General features: G+C 38.6%; 1 protein-coding gene across 6 annotated transcripts in view; it reads right to left on the bottom strand.

Moving 5' to 3' along the window:
• Nucleotides 1-19,359, bottom strand: part of LOC146367059 (uncharacterized) — a 122,890-nt gene extending 103,531 nt beyond the window's left edge. For 5 of the 6 annotated variants that reach the window (XM_084912531.1, XM_084912533.1, XM_084912536.1 and 2 more), the window contains exons 1-2: nt 19,217-19,358; nt 1,733-1,926 (exon numbers count right to left, since the gene is read on the bottom strand). In XM_084912531.1, coding sequence (XP_084768657.1) covers nt 1,733-1,916 — 184 coding nt within the window. In that variant the 5' untranslated portion in view covers nt 1,917-1,926; nt 19,217-19,358. Of the gene's footprint in view, nt 1-1,732; nt 1,927-19,216 lie in introns of all 6 variants that reach the window. The other variant, XM_084912534.1, reaches the window with a different exon arrangement.
• Between the last annotated feature and the right edge of the window lie 339 nt (nt 19,360-19,698).

Genomic DNA, 19,698 nt, shown 5'->3' with positions numbered 1-19,698 from the left:
TAGACTCAACAGAACTGAAATACTGCTGTAGTCCCTTGTTAGCACAAATCAGCCACCTTGAAATTTAGATAAATCCCTCTCTCAAGGCTATAATAATGCATGTCTCTGTGTGTCTATGAAGCTATTGTGTCTTCTCTATTTAACTCTGCAGACTGGATGACCCCTTTGCTGTCCTTCCTTCAGTGTTCTCTTCCTCACACCCTGTAGTTAGCTATCCATTTTACTTTGCTCTTAACCTTGATGCTCTAACATTTCCTTCTTTCATTTCTCTATGGTTCAATTATGGAAGGAAGGCAAGCAGTCTCAAAGCTTATCTCGCCACTGTGCCCTCATAGACAATGTTTGTATACTTTAAAACCACTATATAATATCTACTGCTACCGTATTTATTTACCATGATGTAGGGAATGAATCACAGAAAAATATTCAGGCAACAGTTACTGTATACACGTTTTTACAAGCATCTCAGATTTATTTATTTATTAAAAGTCAGTAACCAAGCAGTGTCAGACACGTTGTGCTGACAAAAAACAATCGAAATCTCCTCCCCTGTCCACCAGTCGTTTTTAACATCTAGTGATATGTCTTCAGTTCTCCATATTATAGTACCGCAAGCCAGGAAACATTACCAAACTAACAGGACAGTTGTACTCCACCATTTTCATAACACAGCTTTGATCAACTCAACATCTATGGACGATTAACATGGTCATGTCATACCTTGCTTTGGTGGTATTTTCATTTGAATCACAGGCTTGCGTGACAAATTATCATTTTGAGGCCAAGTCAGCTTCAAGTTGCTTTACTTTTTCAACACATTTTGTCTGATATTATGAACAGTTAACAGAACTTTATCTGTGCTACATTACTTCCCTGAGATCCAGCCGCTTCCACACTAACTAATGTTTTCCTACAGCTTCGGACAAATCTGACGTGACTCTTTCACCGATCATCTTCAAAAGGTGTCAAATTAATAATATGTTAGCAGTCACAAAGGATACAACGCAGCCTGGGAAATTATTTCTTCTATTTCTATAACTAACTATTTCTTCTGTGTTTCTTTAAGAGGTAAAGTCTGAAAATGAACTTTGACCCAGAGACGGACTGTCTAAAAAAGGATGGTGTCAAACTGAATTATAGTAAGTGTTGGATCCAAGCTGAGTGCCAGAGGTTCTTCAAGTGATCAGGTTTCTAACGTGACAAAAAAACTAAGCAGCATACAGTCTCCAATCCAATCACCGAGTCCTGTACCATAATGTTGCCTTTCTGTTTCTATTAAATTACATATATTATCATATAGATATGTGGTAGACTTTAAAATAACTTTAAGATATGGCGCACTACAATAACAGCCATACACAAACGGCACAGCTTCATTATTAAGCTATCACTTACCATCAGATTGATAAGATGTAACTCATTTTAAAAGCACTGCAAGCCTAATGTTATTTCAAGCAGGCCATGAAGTCAAGCTTAGTTGCAATCCCAGCTGATCTCAGTGCCAGCACACATCAACTGATGGCTCATTCTACAGAACCAACTGGTAAATACAGGTTGTGTTTTTCAGTTTTTCAGAGTGAACTGGACGCCAGTTTGAGGCAGACAACTTAAATTGAACCCTAGTGATGCCAAAATATCTAAATATCTAATGGGTTACCAACCAACCCATTCCGCCAGAAGATCACATGAAGAAAATCACTATGTCTATGTTTAAATGCTTGTAACAACTTACCGCTCTTGGTGTCCTTTCCATCCAGTAAGGGTCGGTAGTCACTCTTGGAGACCGTCTCCCCAACTTTGTCATCGTAGCTCTCTTTCTCCAGTGAAGCCACAAAGTCTCTCTTCAGAAGGGCATCACCTGGGGCCCCACCTTGGACGCCACCCCCACCCAGAGCATCTCGCAGGCTCAGGTCCATAGTCCCGTTACTGGAGAGAAAAGGGACAAAATTACTTATATTAATTTTTGCTTAATGATATTTTTCTTCACCTTTAGTCAGGCGCCCATGTTGCTCACTACACTTATAAACTTTATCAGGCAGTTTTTAGGAAAAAATCTCCCAAGTTCTTTTTTTTAACAGAGCAAGGGATTTTCAACATATGACTTCTTTTTTAGAAAACGTAAATTATTTCTATCTACAGAAAGTAGCAGGCATATTTCAGAAAAAATGACCTGGGGAAATATTAATAAGCAACTTGAAAACAGACCTTTTTATTGAACCATTTACTTCTTTTTAAGCACCTTTCAAATGCTCAAAGCTTGAAAAATCTAGTCAAAACTGAGGAGTATCTTTACTCACAATATAAAAGCTTCACAAAGGGCCTGAACTGTTACTTGAGAAAGCATCGTGCCAAAAACAAAAGCAATCAGTTCAGAGTTGAAAAAAAAAAAAGAATTACTGATGATGAGATGAAACTATAAGCACAGATATGCTGCTTATGTGCGAAGAAAGAAGGAAGATCACTGTCCCCACAGTGAAACATGGTAGTGGGAGTATTATGCTGTGGGGATGCTTCAGTGCATCTGGAACTGGGAATTAGGGCTGTGCGATATGACCAAAATCTCATATCCCGATATAAGACATCTATCGTCCTGTTAACGATATAAATCACAAAGATTTAACATTTTCTGTAAATGCTGTGAATCTCGGGCAGCTCGACTTGCGTGAAGTGTTTCCAGCTGGGCGTCGTGTACCTGGAGTGTTTTAACTGATGCATGAAACTATATATTTTTAGACATAAGTTGTAACGGCCGCCGTTTTCTTTGTGAGTATTTATTACACGGCGTGCTGCGGGGAAAAGCCTGTTCTAACGTTTGAGTCTAAGGTTTATTTTTTAGCACCTGGCGACTCTTTTTTGCTTCTCATCCGTAAATACTCTGCATACTCTTTCACGTGATTCAGTTTATTTTGAAAAGTCTCAACAGGATCTTGAGCTTTATTGTGAAAGGTTTATGTGGAAAATAAACAAGCGGACATGCGATGGTTTTACTGTCGTTGTTGCTAACGGCAATGCATAAAAACAGGCGCTTGTCCGTCCGTACTGTGGTTATATTAAATATAAGAGAAAAAGAGAACTCTGAGAAATGAATATAGCCACTACAGTGACCATCAAAACGATGAAAAAATATTGCCATAAACAGTTTATTTTGCGACACCACTAAACAAACGATAGCGTAAACTGAAACGATAGATGTTTTTATATCGCATCCGATATATATCGTTATATCAAACAGCCCTACGGGGAATCGTATTAATTTGGAAGGAATCATGAGGAATACCACTTAATTGCTTAATTAAATGCTTAATTGAAGCACCTGTTCAGCAAGCTCCAATGTGGAGAAAAGTAGAGCGGTAATATACAGTACAGCATAAAAAGCAAATATGATGCAAACTAATCCATGACACAGAGGCACAATTTGACTGACAAACCGTTTCTGGAATAAGATGCATCAAGGAAGGAAATAAGAATATGAAATGCACTCCATCCTGACATAACTTAAATCAATATGTTCAGTTAAGAAATTACCCCTTACAACTTTCTAAATCCCACAAATACACACTGCAGCCCAACACTTAGACAGCATGACCCTATTACAAACTCTTCTTTCTCCCTGTCCTTTATTTCTGTTTATCCCTCCATCCACACTCGCGGCAAACAAGCTGTCATTGTCTTGCAACTGTACCAAACACACACACACTGACACTCTGTGGCCAGCAGCCAGGATGAAGACATACAGTAGAGTGTTAGCAGGCCTTGAGAAGAACTGTAGGCCATTGTTTCAGGGGTCAGACACCTTACAGTGGTCACCACACACAACATTCCCAAACTGAGAGTCACTTTGGGGTTCTTTAACAGTCTTGTTTTCTCTTGTTGGTTTTCCCTGTTGCGCTAATCCACATGCAAATGTCTTATTTTTTCACTCTCCTCTCATTTTTCTCATAGACATACATTTTTACCAAAAGTGCTCATTCCAAGTACTTTGTGTCACAGTCACACATTCCTCCTGACTCCTCCTCACACAAACACAATCAGGATGTACTCAATAATGCCATCATTCTAATTTTTAAAATGAACTATCCCTAAATAGAAGCCTCCATTGCCCTCCTAGCGTATTATACTGCAATATTTATCGCTTCATTGGACAGGTTTCATAAGCCAGAACATTCAGAGGCCTGGACTTGGGGTTCTTTGGGGGGGGGGGCTTTTTTTGCCTCATTGAATCTGTCTATCTACCGTTGTTACTCACAATAGCAGACATTTTTTTTATCATTACTGACATACAGAATTATACAGAATAACAATTAAGTTTTGTGTCTGGAAATACAACCCATACAGAAGCTTATCCAGAATCCCAATTATGGAAAAGCTTCACGTTTTGAAGGTAACAGTGTATATAATTTCTAGATTCAATACGAAGATTTACTTACAGAGAATTACTCAAAACAATGATAAAAACATTAAAGATGATCACAGGACTCTGCAGTTCTGCTCAGTTTGAAGCTGCTTTTTGTCTATTTATGTCTGCAGTACGCAGATATTTTCAGATGAAAAAGCTCTGATAAAACCAATGTGCATTACATCCTCTACAGCATGCATAGTTAATGAGTGGCTAGTGAATAAGCTGTAATAACTGTATTACAGCTGAGCTGTAAGAAGAGTGAATCTGGCTTATATATTTCTCAATATTTCTTCCCATAATGTATAATACATATGAAATAACATTATCTTAAGGTAGTACTAGTACTAGTAAAAGTGGTGCACTCCAAAATTTTAAAGTAAAGTTAACAGCTGGTCATGCTCATCATTTTAGATGCAGAATAATATATTCTGTTTGTTTTTAGGTAAAATGTTTTCTAAAAATGTAATCTGCAAAGTCAACAGTTACTATACCTGTGAACTTTATTAGAATGTTGAAATATAGTGGACAACTACAAAAAAGTTGCACGAAACAGAGACAGTTAGTTAAGTTTAAAATATGTGAAAATTTATTTCTATTCAAATAAACATTCTGTGAATCACATTTTCTTTTTTTTCTTCTTTTTTTACAAACCACATTATTTCAACAGGATGGCTACAATCAGTGGGTTCCCTCTTAGAATAAACTTTAACATCAGTGCTACAAATCTGTATTATCATGTTACTATGTTGGCAAAGAAAAAGCAGTACATAAAGTAAGGAGGAAAAAAGAAAAAGCTGATAGTGACGGTAAGACTGTTGAGTGAGCTGTTCAGGTCTGAAGGATTAAAAACTGTCTTTCTACCCGAAAACCACCACCTCTCCCTGTCTGAAGCCAACCGTCTGCAACGTAATCACTTCACCCTCCAAACCACTGGCAGTCCTCACACAAGCTATGACACACACACTGGCAGGAATTTAAACACTTTGCTGTACCGTCATAATACAACTGAGATTAACCTGAGGATATTTTTGTAACTGTGTGTGAGGTAACGCGAAACATAATGTCAATTAAGCTCTGTTTCCAAATTGCTGCCTTTTTCTGCTTTACATAAAAAGGGTATTAGCTAGGTTTTGTAATTATTTTGACCAGGCTGACAAAGTTTTCTGGGAGGAGTTTGCATTATAGATTTTTCAATCTTGAAGTATCAGTAAATAGAGTAACTCTTAGAATTGCAAGAGTCATTGAACAAAAATGTCTTTTCATCATTTCAATCACTACAACATTAAACAACAATTTATGTAGAAAAAAGTGGAAAAAAAATGCTTGCATCAGTGGGTGTGAATGGGTGAATGAGCTATGCTGTCTAAAGTGCTTAGAGTGCTCAGTCAGACCACATAATCTGCTCCAATAAAACCAAACAAAAAGGGAAATGTCATACTAAAACTAAAAATGTATACTGTTACATTTCTGCTATAGACTCTGATGCATTCTTATGACTATAAATGAACATTTGTGATGCAAAAAAGTTATTAACAATCAAAATCAACAATTAAACTATCAGTTGGTTGGAAAGTGTTTATTTACAACATTCTTAACTGTCACAGTTTATTTGATGTATTGAATTTGTAAGTTAGCTCACATTCTAATTCTAATTAGTGTCTAATTTTTATTGCAGTTTTATTGGAGAGAGACAGAAGATCAACCAAAATATCCCCCCCCCCACCAAAAAAAAAAACCAAAAACAAAACTATTATATAAAAGTTAGAAGTTAATTTGCATGTCACTGAGTGAAATATTTGATCCCCTACAATACAACTAGAATTTTGGCTCCCACAGATTGGCTCAATCAATTGTAGATAGTCCTGATCTCAACTTGTTATGTGATTAAAGCACACCTGTCTACAGAATCAATTTCCAATTCCAGCCTCTCCACCACTATGGGCAAGACCAAAGAGCAGTCATATGGTAAATGAAGTAGTTATTATATAGGCCTTTTCTATTCTGAGAAGTCAAAACAATTTATACAACTTGTCTCATTCAGACAAGCACTTTTTTCTGTACACATTTGCATACTATCTAACATTCCCACACATTCATACGCCAATGGACTTCCTGAGCTACATATACTTGGATGTCAGGACCTAGAATGGGTCTACAATCCAATTGTAGGCCCATTGTAGCCTTCAATCCCTGGGCTACAAAACTATCAACAATAATAAACAAAGTGCTGTACAGCTATTTGAAACTAAAAGGATAAATAAATAAAAGCAATACATAGCAATACAAGTAAAAAACACAATACAAGTTAAAAACAATAAGAATTTAAAAACTAGAAGGCATAGAATTAAGACATGTAGACATGTAAGACAAATGTGTCTTCAACTTAATTTTAAAAACCCCCACAGAGCATGCCTGCCTAACATCTTGAGGGAGGTTGTTCCACAAATATGGTGCACGAAAAGAAAACGCACGTTCTCCAATTGTCTTTTTTCTGGCTCTGGGAACCTTTAGAAGGCCAGAGTCCTAAGATCGTAGAGCACGGGATGGAACATAAAGGTGTAAAAGGTCGGAGAGGTATGAAGGTGCCAATCCATTGGCCTTGTAGGTGAGCAGCAGGATCTTAAAATCTGCTCGAACCTAACAAGGTAGCCAACGAAGAGATCTCAGTAGAGAGGTAATGTGCTCAAATTTCCCAGTTCTTGTTAAAATGCGAGCAGCTGCATTTTGCACCATCTGTAGACCTCTAAAGCTTTTCTTTGGTAGCCCAGAAAGAAGAGCATTACAATAATCAATACGTGAAGACACAAATGCATGGACAAGAATCTCTGCAGTGTCGCTTGGCAAAACTTGATTTTGAATTTGGCTATGTTCCTCAAATGATACAAGGCAGTCTTTGTTATCTCTTTAACATGAGACTCGAAGGAGAGCACCATGTCGAACCACACGCCCAAGTTTTTTACCTTGTCCCTGCAATTTATGTCATCAATTTTCAAGATGAAATTTTGGGACAAGTACTGAAGTTTTTTGACAAGTACTCTGTCTTATCAGTGTTTAGGAGCAAGAAATTATCCGATAACCAGCCCCTAATTGCAGATAGACAAGATTCTAGTTTAGACACCTCAGCATAATTTCCAAAAGTTAGAGGAACATAAAGCTGCAGGTCGTTAGCGTAACAATGAAAGGTTACATTAAAAGAACGTAAAAGAACACCAAGAGGCAGCAGATACATAGAAAACAGCAATGGTCCAAGTACAGAGCCCTGAGGGACCCCATGCCTCATTGCCCAGGTCTCGGAGAGATCATTTTTAAAACTAACAGTCTGAGACCTCCCAGACAGGTAATCTCAGCCATGATAAAATATTTCCTGTAACTCCAATAAAATGTTCAAGCCTATCCAATAAAATACAGTGATCCACAGTGTCAAACGCAGCACTTAGATCCAGCAGTAATAAAGCTGAAGTGCGATCGTTGTCTGCATTTACCAGCAGATCATTTATCACTTTGACTAAGGCTGTTTCTGTGGAGTGATTTGGTCTAAAAGCAGACTGAAATGGTTCAAACAGATTGTTTGTTAACAAATGCTCAGTGAGCTGCTTAAAAACCACTTTTTCAAAGACCTTAGACAAAAAAGACAGATGTGAGATGGGTCTATAGTTTGCAACCATGTCAACGTCCAGTCCAGGCTTTTTCAAGATTGGTACTACCACAGCTGACTTAAAAGATTCAGGGAAGACTCCGGTTGTCAACGAACTACTTAAGGGAAACAGTATGTAGGGTCCTAATACTGACCACAGTTCTTTTATAGCCCAGGCTGTCAGAGGATCCAAAGAACAGGTTGTACGTCGGGCTGTTTTTACAACCTTAGTTAATCCAGATAGGGAAATAAGATAGTAACATGTCAGAGAACAGTTTATCAGCACCAACAGGTAAAGCTGCTGAGTAGTCTAATGAACAACTCGAGGAGGGAGTAATCTGATTCCTAAGTGTTTCAGAAGCAAGAAGCTTGGTAAGAAGTTTACCAAGATATTATCTAAATCCTGTAGATATTTTTTTGTTGATACAGTAGTCTGATTCTTTATCAATTTCCTTACTGATCATTTCACAACTTTCCATGTGGAACAAAAGGTACACGTTTTCAGCATTATTGCAACTGTGTATGTTTCTGGGTTTGACCCAACCTCCAGAGTTTAAAAAAAAAAAGCTGAAGCTCAGGAAGTAGAGCAGGTCAACTAATTGTAAGTTTGGTAGTTCAATCCCTGATTGCTCCCAGTCTACATGCCAAATGTCTTTGAGCAAGATACTAACCCCAACTTGCATCCATTGCAGTATTAGTGTGTGACTGGTAGCTAGAAAGCACTTAGAAAAAAGTGCTTGTGTGAGTGAGGACTGTTATATAAAACATTTTGAACCCTCAGGTAGAGTAGGGAAGCCCTATATAAGAACCAGTCCACTTACCTTTTACCATTATAGTCTATTTATTTGCAAATTATTTTAGCTTAGCAGATATGTGTGTCTGTGTGTTACACCGGAGCTCTTTAAAGGGGGAAGCTTGACAACCAAGCTAGCTACCATTAGCTGACAACTTAGCACTGATGTTCTTTCACTCAAATGATGTTACTTCTGGTTCCAAACATACAGCAGCAACAGCACTGAGAAATCAAATAATAAATGATGACATCCATCTTTTACACTCTTAATGATCAGCATGAATGGTAGATATAGACTACAAATAAAACTTGCATATGACTCAAATGTGCAAGTTGAGTTTGATATATTTTTGCAATGTGCACTTATCAGAAAACTGTGCCAACATTGAAAACAGGAACTGCTGAGATTGATAAGAATTTGGAAGCTCTTCTCAATTCCAATCCCTACGCTTGTTCTCAACCAAAGCCAGACTGATAGTTCTGACAAAAGCAGAAAACAACTTGACCACTTTTATTCTGATGCAACACAGAGGTGTCAGGGAAAACAATACTAGCTAGCTAGATTTTAAAAAGAGAGATGAAGACCCAGCTGAAACTGATTCTATGATGATGACAGGCAGCATGAGTGCCTGAGAAGTTGGACTAAGACTCAATTCGCTATCAGGCCGTTGGTGCTGAACATCTCTTGCCCTTGTTGTGTTTTGGCCAAGTTAACATCACTGATGTGACTGTACTGACCATTCATAATCAATGATTATTATGGGATTTACACCAAATGTGGTACTTTTGTGCATGTCCTAAACATATGTCAGTGTGCACATAACTTTCCATTGTTAATATATTATTATATAGTATTATATCATATAGTGTTCCTAGGAAGACAAGCAGCTGGGCCCAGTACATTGTGAGATTACTAGTGACAGCCAGGGGCTTGAAGTATAGTGGAAGTATAGTGTGTGCGGCTGAGCTGTAAAGCTGCAGCACGAGTGTGTGAACAGCAACCGTTAATAAAGCAAGTATGCTGAAAAGCACTGAACTGTGGACTGTGGTCTGCTGCGTGATTACTACACAGCTACGTCCATAACGTAAAGTAAACCTCTGAGCTACAGCAGCAGCACAAGTCAGCTCATCACATAGTTCAGCCACAAACAAAACTGGTGATTTGTTTCTCTACACCGCTGACTTTAACACTTCACGCTTGCAACCGTGACTATGTGATTACTGTTTTGTTCACCACAGACGTCTGCATGACAGAAGACTAAATGCAACCAGGTGGAGAGATGGACTCCAGGACACTATCAGTTACTGTCAAGATGGAATTCACACAATTTTCTTTTACACTGTCATTTTTTTTCATTCACTTCTCATCTGTATGTGGGTTAAAATAGATTTACAAAATTGGAATGAATACAGTTCTGATTTTGTTACACATCTGGTCAAGTTCTCATCTCACCACAGACTAGAAAACACTTGTTTTCATTACACGGAAAGATACAAGTCAGTTTTCAGCTAAGCTGTAGGTCAATTCAGCTCTGTGATGACTCACAGTACAATATCTAAATGTGTGCTAATGATGTAACAGCAGTGAATGGAGAGGTTAGTGGCCCCGGGGAGATACACTTTCCCACATTCACTGTGCTCGTTGGTGGCTAAAAATGGCAAAAAAATCATATGCATTTGCACTTCTGTTTGGCTTAGAAGACCACAAATATTTGTAGCTACAGTATTAAGTGCAGTTACCAACACGTGGTTATATTCAGGATTCTGGTTTATTATGAGATTTTATGAGTCAACATAGCACATATATTCATTTAAATACATCTGTGCATCCAGGCTCATTCACAAAAAAGTAGAGGAGCACATCGCTGCTGTAGCAGCACTTTCCATGGCATTGAAAATAGGAGTAATAAGAAAAAAGAATAATGGAAGATGTGTGTACTGAATTTATTGTCATTTTCCAGATCTAAGATCAAGAATGACACTGTAATTTGGTTTGACATTGCACTTCACCAAATTTGAATCCTGGCTGCATCTCCATCGACCTGTTTCATATAGATTTGCACTTTGCACAAAAAAACAAAACAAAAAAACAAAAACGCAAATGGAACAAAACACAAACTCATTTAACACTGGTATGAGATTTGTACTAGTGACGTCAAATACCTTAAGACAAGGTGTGTATTTCAGATGGAACTAAACATGGCTGGATTGATGTATCTGTACCTTAAAGTAGGAAAACAGCTGGCTCAAAGTAATAAAAAAAACAACAACGTCTGTTAAGGGACAGTGGGCTGTATGCTCTTCCACCATCACAGCTGCAAATCTCTATTGGAGACTAACCACATGGTGCCATATCATCAATCTAAACACAATGCACATATGTATTTTGAAGCTCTGCTGATCTATACTTTCATATTAATGAAAGATCAAACAACTATATCTAATGTGAAGCAAGTCATTTGAATGATGACTCCACAGCAAGCAGTAACATCTGAGGTTAAATAAGTTCTAATAAGTAGTTACAAATTGTTATGTGCAGCTTTAGGGAAATAGAAGGAGCTCATCCACACTCACTACTCGGTGAACAAAGTCGATTTCATCTGCGTGGTTACATGCCAAGCAGGGATCTGTCCCACAATGACAGGCAGCTCCTCTCAACAGCTAGATGACAAAGCTGGCAGATGTGGAGGATAAATATGTTCCCTAATTTAATTGGGAGCAAGTAATCTAGAGAGCTGAAATGTGTCTGAGAGTCCATTAACTGGTTTAGAAATGTTGACTCTGAAAGCAATACCAGTTCAATCGTGGTTTCATCATGCTACGTACGTTTTCTTGCTTTTCTCCTTTTATGTTTTTAATAAAACCTGGTGTGACAAACGCATGGTCCTGACAGCAGGAAAACAATGTGATATGAAAACAGGAAACATGTAGGTAACTATAAAGAACCATTCTCATTGATTAAAGAATCAGGACAAAAACATCATATCAGTGATATAAGAAGGTTTCTGTTTTTCAGACTCATGCCATCAAAACGTGTTAACAAAATCCTGTCATGGCTGCCCAGCCAGTCGCCATGGTGACTCAGCAGCTCCTCACTGTCTCCTCCTTGATGGGCACAAGTTCTGACACACCCACACACATACATGCACAGACTGTCTCTGATGAGCAGCAGTTTATATTACCGCTGATAACGCACACAAACACATGCACACGAACACACACACACACACACACACACAAACACACACACGTTACAGTATATGAGGGTAGGTGCAGACAAGTCAGCTAAATCCAGATTACTAACTGCGCAAACCTGTCAAGTGTGACTTTGTGTTGTGTTTCAGTTTCTGTGTGTGTGTGTGTGTGTTGTCAAGGTACTCAAGAAAACAAGAAGTGCACAGATGATATGAGCTGGTGAAGTTGAATAGAGGAGAACAAATGGAAACTGTAACAGATCTGCATGAAATGATACTGTATCTTTCCATCTCACTTTTTTCTTGCTGTGTGCATACTCTGATTTCATAGATTTTTCTTTCTGTGTTTTGTAGCACATTCATTCAACAGAACACTGTTTCTGTTACTTTCTTTCATTCTTGGTCCATTAAGGTGGGTCTATTATGCTTGTGCTTTTTTTTTCTGGAGACATATATACTGATTCACTGGTGGAGGTTCGTGTTAAACATGGCCAAGGTTTAATAATGAGGTTGATGTATGCACAAATAGCAAAAAGCAGAAAAAAGCAGAGGCTCATTAGACTGTAAAAACTTGGCTTGGCTCAGTATTTTTTTTTACTTTTTTGTTCAGTATGATGTCAAAAGAGAGGATATGGCTAAGACAGCCAGTTTGTGTGCACAGCTACATGTTATGTACTAGCAAGAATTTGGCCTAAAGAGAGGAAAAAAGGGAGCTTTAACATCTTGTTTTAGATGGATGATTACTTAAGAAATGGTACCAAGAGTAAGAATAAGGTTTATTTTGAACTGTGAATCATGCAAAGCTACTCTAGTAAAGTCTAAAAGTAAAAATGTTGAACTGTAAATGACCATAGTCACATTCATCTTTTCATAAATGAAAGCTTGATACATTTAAACTAAGCAGTTGACAGTCAAATAGGAAATGTCTTTGTGTTAGGCTAGTAGTTACCAATAAAGTTTCCAAGTTTGCAATCCAACTTCAAGAGATATTCTGTCATATGATGTCAAACATCAAACCAAGCTTGTGACTGAGAGGTCACAAATCAATAGCTAGTGAATATGTGGTTTCACTGTCAGATCAATTCATTACGTCTGTTTGCAAAAACAAGCAGCAACAGCAAAAATGCTCATCTTAGGCTTCAAAAATGGGACTCGGCTAATTGAGTGACAACACAGTAGTCACTCATCTAAGCATACTGCGTGTGCTTAGTGACATGTGATTGATAATGAATTCAGTTTGAGGAACAATTACATTGAGTTCATGTGTCCTTTTGTATTCAGAACTGCGGTTCCATTTAACTGAAAAGCCATTAGGGATGACTCAGCCAGTGAATACACTGCGTTTCGGACCACTGAGATTTGTTTATTTTATTGTTTAAAACTAAACATTGTGACTGGACAGTAGGACAGAAATAACCTTTGCTTATTTCAAATCATGAACACATAATAATGGAAGCTCGCAGAAGGATGAATATGAAGATGAGAAAGGGACACAGTGTTTCCCATCATTCCTGGTTCAACTGCCACATGATGTCAGGTCTGATTTGCATCTCCGCCTCTTTTCTCCACAGGAAAAACTGACCTTTGTTGTTGCCTCTGAAGCCATTGTTTGATCTATTCACTGAACCTCTACTGTACAGTTGGCTCACTCCAAAGGCTACATGGACAATCATTTTTGCACTGTGCTTGATATCTGTTGGTATTTACCTTGGTCACATTTAAGTAGCTCATCTGGGTGATCTGATAAAGATCATGATGTGTAAATTAGTAAATGGATAATTGAGTTACTAGTAATGGTATTAATAGTAATACTAAAGGCTCTGTTTAAATGCAATCTATAATGTTAAACCATCCGTCAATGCACAGATGCCATACCCTGGATGTAACAGGGACTGATCATCACATACAGCAAGTACTTTAACATCCAATACAACGCCAGCCTTTCCCGTTCTAAAGGTTTCATACACAGTGTTATCTGATGTGCATTCCCATTTGAAGCACTTTTGTTCAACGCCAAGCCCTCAAGCAAACTGACAGACCTCACAGAAGAACTGCTGTCTTGCTAACTATTAGAGGTTGACCATTTAAGCTCTTTGCTCTTTCCATCTTGAAGTTACAGCTATCAATCAACCTTTAAAAATGCACTGAACTGTTTATTTTGAGATTTAGCAACGACATTTCTCTTAAAAGATCTGTCTCACAAAGCAGGAAAAGTGCTTTAATGTGATCCACTTTTAACCAAGGCAGATCGCTATGGTAACCACAAATAAGGCAGCAGCACCAGGTCTATGTTCATACTGCTTAACATGGTCACCTCCTCACCAATCCTCACATGAACCAAATAATTTGAAGATAACAGTACAATCAAAGCACATAACTTGATATTTCCAGTAGTGGATAACATGTGTGCAGGATCAAAACACTACATAGCAATAATGTTTCTTTCAGTGACTGATATATTTCATCAGACATAATAAATGTTTGAGGGAAGTTAACGCACCTTGTCCCCAATCTGGCAATAAAATTGGCTTCAATAATAAATGAAGTATAGTGAAGTTTGTTGAAAGTCTTTAGAGGAATTCTCAAAGTGACTGGTGTAACACGTTAAGGATCCATATATTAGCAAAGTGAAAAGCTGACTGGATAACATTAAAATATTCAGAGGGGGGAAACTTATAAATATATAGAATTAATGAAAAGTTAATTCACTGTGAATTCATTACTAAGCAGGAGTGAGACTGCAAGCACAATTTCCATTTCAGTGGATTTAGTTAGTCTTAACATGTTTTGAAACGTGTCAAGATGAAAGTTTGTGGAATTTGATAGACAGTTTATTTTCCATGTGTGAGTAACACAGCTGCATTATTTGACTTATGTTGTCACTTAAAAGCAATGCAGCAAGCTGTAAACCCAAATTTGTCACACAAACCAAGGGCTTATAAACCAGCATACAAAAAGCAGTATTATCTTTCATTAGCTGTTTCATTATCTGATAATTTACCTATGGTAATTTTATCTTTATTATTAATGTTATTTGGTCTGACATTTCAGCTAGTATTCACACTATTTTCAACAGCTAGTTGCTTATTTTGACTGCTGGTTGGTGTTTGTGTTACCCAAACATTTTTGGTGAATACACATCCCTTGTGCACCGTGAAACATGGGTGTTTAGAGATAGAACAGCAATCAGTTGGAAAGGACTACACACTGTGCATTTAATCATTAGCTCTTATTAAACTCTGGCTCTCTTCTACGGTACGTCTTTCGTCCTGTTTTCCTCCCCTCACCCCCATCCAGTTGTGGCAGACGGCTGCTCCTCCCTGAGCCTGGTTCTGCCGAAGGTTTCTTCCTGTTGAAAGGGGGTTTTACCTTCCTGCTGTCGCCAAGTACTTGCTCACAGTCTGATCATTGGGATTGTTCTTTATAAATTGTAGGGTCCTTACCTTACAATATAAAGCAACTTGATATGACTGTTGTTGTGATTTGGTACTACATAAATTAAACTTAATTGAATTGAACTGAAAAGCGAAACAAATTGCTACAATAGGGTAAAATTCTCCATAGAGGTGTACGGAAGCCCAGAGTTAAAGGAAAACTCCTTAACTCCAGAAGCTCCTTACCTAGGACTCCTCCTGACCGTAGGACTTTAATAATTAGCAATATCATTCACAACCGTTACTACTTTTTTTGTAGACCACTAACTGTTGGTAATCTAGTCATCTTTTCCACTGTTCCATTCCTCTTTACTTAACAGAAAAAAATAGGAAACATCATAGTTTTGGATAACAAATGAAGTTCATCTTGTAGTCCATAGATTTTCTTTACAGTTCCAGAAAAACCTAATGGCTACAGAATGCTATCTCTCTTCATATCGCCTGGTTTCATGCTGGGCACAAATCTTATGAGATAACTCCACGTTTTGTTACATAATCTTACATTTTTTACATAATTCTTACATTTTAACAAATTTCCCACCTGTGGGACTAATAAAGGTCATCTTATCTTATTTTACAAACCAGGCCTATGATATCGCCTGGAGAAACTACAACATGATTAGATCGTATCTCTACAGTACTAGCTCTGCCTGGCTGACTTGTTGGCTTACTGAATGACAACAGAGCTTACACATTTCCTGCTAACAACTGATTATTACTGTCAATGCTACACTGTAAAATGACTTATATATGTAGTCAAGGTTTGACCAGCTCTATAATGATATTGTTTGCTTGGTTTAGTGGAAAAGCCTAGAAAAGCCTATTGCCTTACAAATGATGCAAAAATGTTAACTATACCTAGCTGGGTGCCAGCTAACTTCCGGGCTACTTGGTTGATCCCTTTGAGAGGGATTGGATGTAATCCCACCAATCCCTGAGGCAGAAATTATGGCATCATCATCATTACAACGCTCATGCATTAAAACATCTCTGATAATCCATCTAGCTTCTGTGCCAGCAGTCTCAGGCAAAAAATGGCCTTACGTTTTTTACATTTAGTATCTCTGTGATTCAAACATTCAAGGAGTCAAAGGAGTTGAACTGACATGCCTTTTTCATTTATATATTCATGATCTGGAATTTTCATGCACCTGGTCTGGAATCTGGATGTTCTCCTGATTTGCTACTCTGCGGTTACTTGGACTGTGTAGTTCTCTGCACTCTCACCTACAAAAATTACTTCCTGTTTGCAAAGATTTAGAATATCTGAGCTCAGTTTTAATCTGAACTCATCACATATACACTCTTCAGGTCCCTTACTGTCAAATTTGAGGTGACTGGCTATCCTTTTAGCATCATTTATTTTTTAGCATGCAGAGCTAACACTTTGAATGGGTTTGTTTTAGCCCAAATAGCGTTCTTTTTCTAAACCTAAGTAAGCAGTGTTGGTGCCTAAAGCTAAGAAGTGAGAAGACATAAAAACTGCAGTCTTCTGGTCCTGTTTTTAGCATTCGCCCTTGGCATCCAATAATACCGTCATCAAAGGATATCTTATGCCTATGTGTGAGACACCAGGGGCTGTGAGACACCAGGGGCTTTGAGAAAACAGCCAAACATGACACCATTGGAATGGGAACAGTTTAGCTGATAAGCCACTGGAAGTTTTGGTCGTTTTGGATACAAATATTCTACTCGGCCTGTTCTCACAATTCAGTGAGTTGGACATTTTAAGTCATTTCAGATTAAATGACAGTCTTTGCTCATTGTCATAAACTTAATCCTAAAGTATGTCAGATAGAATATTTGGGGGCCCCCCCCCCAAATATTCTGACTGGGTTCTCCTGATTGCCAAGAACAATTTTGATAATCATTCTTCCAAGTCTTAGTAATCAGAAATCACATGCTCTAGTTAAGGGTCAGCTTTAGGGCTATTTAGATCTCGGGGATTACATTTTTAGACTACGACTACATACAAGAGTGCCTGTGACTCAGGAGGTAGAACAGGCCATCCAATTGGAAGGTTGGTAGTTTGATACCTGGCTGCTCCAGTCTGCATGCCAAAGTGTCCTTGGTCAAGATACTGAAACCCAAGTTGCCTGTCCCTAATACACTGATCAGAGTGTTAGATAGAAAGCACTTAGACACCAAAAAAAGTGCTTGTGTGAATAAGGTGTATAAGGCACTTGGAGTGCTCAAGTAGAGTAGAAAAGCGCTCTCTAAGAACCAGTCCATTTACTATATGTTAATACTTGCAAATGTGACTTTGCTTAATTATCTCTTTAACTCAGAACACAGAAAGAAAAGATCCATCAACCTCTTTTAAGTCAAATACAATATCACAATATTAAAATACCTGAACGATATTATATACGATAATTTTAAGATGATAATGCGGAATAATGACATTGTAGTATGAGTTTGTTGTTGTTATAATCAGCAACAAAATGACAATAAAGTGATATGAGAAACCTCTGGAAATGAGTTGGTGACCGTGGTGACTATCAATCAAATGGCAAAGTCTTTTCCCCTTTTTAAACATTACGATTTTCTGCATCTTCACAATCTATAGAGCAAATAATTAACTGATCAAACAGAAACAGCGATCTGTTTTTAATGAAATGTCAGTTATAAACAAACACACAACAACTTTGAAATACAGTGTCAGATGAGTCTGACTGGTGTAATGAGAGTACATTATTTCAGATGTCTGTCTCCCCAAACACACTGAGCATGTCAAAGTGACATACGCTCTGTACCGTGTACCAGGCTACAGATGATGCCCACTTTATGTAACGGGGCAGCCACGTTCTTCGGCTTTAGAGATTTTACTCAGCATTGCATCATGTAGCTTCTTTGGCTCTAGCTATCACACACAGAGCAGATATGCACCGTTTACTTGAACCTTCAATCCATTTCTACTTTGAGTGCAGAATAGAGACAACCATTTTCCCATAGTATTCCCACAGACAGTCTACAGTCCTGTAGCTCAATGCGGTTTCACATGTGAGATAGAGAAAAGGCAGAAAGAGCCCTAGAGGAGAAAAAATGAGCATAGATGAAACAATGCGCTCTAATCCACACACACACAGCATGCAGAGTGTGTCTGTGCGTGTAAGTGTGTATGTGTCTCGACTGGGGGGGTACTATGTATAAAAATCAGATACTCTTCTATTCTTTATATAACAAGGCCTCCGCTGTACTGGAGATGCATCTGTTTCACCATAGAGATAAACATCATGTAAAACCTACTACGGTCCCATGTAGGAATATTATAATGACAGAGGTGCTGGCTAAATGCACTGAGACCACTACAATTACTACTGGCTTACTAATGAGGAGCCAAAGCAGGACTATCGGAGGAATCTGTTTTGTAGTGATTTTTCAGCAGGAGGGGTGTATCATCCCGACTCTGCGGCACCACCATAACAAAGAGACACGAATCCACGGACCTCTGCATGAGACACTGAACCCCCCTCACCCCCTGCCACCCCGACTCTTTCTCCTCCTCACACGCCCACCGTCCTCTCCCCATTGGGATGGGAAACACCGCGCACAGCGATGTCTCCGACTATGATTCCGCCATATCATAAGCTAAATATAGGCCTGCATCCGTGCCACTGCAGCCTGCAGACCTGAATATAAATATGGCACCAATTACATTTCATTTATAAAGGCCCACGCGAGGCTGGCGCATCGCCAGGATGCAGAGAAAACAATCGCGCGATGACACGTCCCGAATCACGTTAAAACAGTTAAACTCACCGTGTGGATGCGTCCCGAGTCTCTCGCTGAACGTGTGTGTTTGACAGTAAGAGTGTGTGATGGGGAAAATCTCTCCACCTTTCGGTGCTTGCAGAGCAAACTGGTGCCAGGACTGAGACGCAAGCCACGCCCCTTTCTCCGAACAGCTCGACCAATCAGGAGCCTGGATCGTCAAACGAGAAGTCTTCAGAGTCTGCATGCGGGAGGGGAAGCTGCCGCCTTTACGGACCGCCGGTGACAGCGGTATTTGTTTTGGCTTGATTATTTAGAGATTTAATCGTACATCTCAGGGGGAGCGTGTTAATATGAAAACACGTACAGTGGGTGACAAATTAGAGAAAAATATGCAACCGTTGGTCTCCACATTGAGAGGCTCTGGTTGCTGTTTTATGTGTGAGGGCATTTTGCTTCTCTCCTTCTGGGAAAGGGACGATAAAAAGTTGTTCTGGGAGAATATTTTTGTCCTGTAATTTCTACCGTGA

This window comes from Perissodus microlepis, chromosome 18, assembly GCF_051167445.1.
Source record: "Perissodus microlepis isolate ML-2025 ecotype Zambia chromosome 18, ASM5116744v1, whole genome shotgun sequence".
Taxonomy (NCBI): Eukaryota; Metazoa; Chordata; class Actinopteri; order Cichliformes; family Cichlidae; genus Perissodus; species Perissodus microlepis.
The sequence above is the reverse complement of the archived record's forward strand: the minus strand, read 5'-3'. Positions and strand labels throughout refer to the sequence as shown.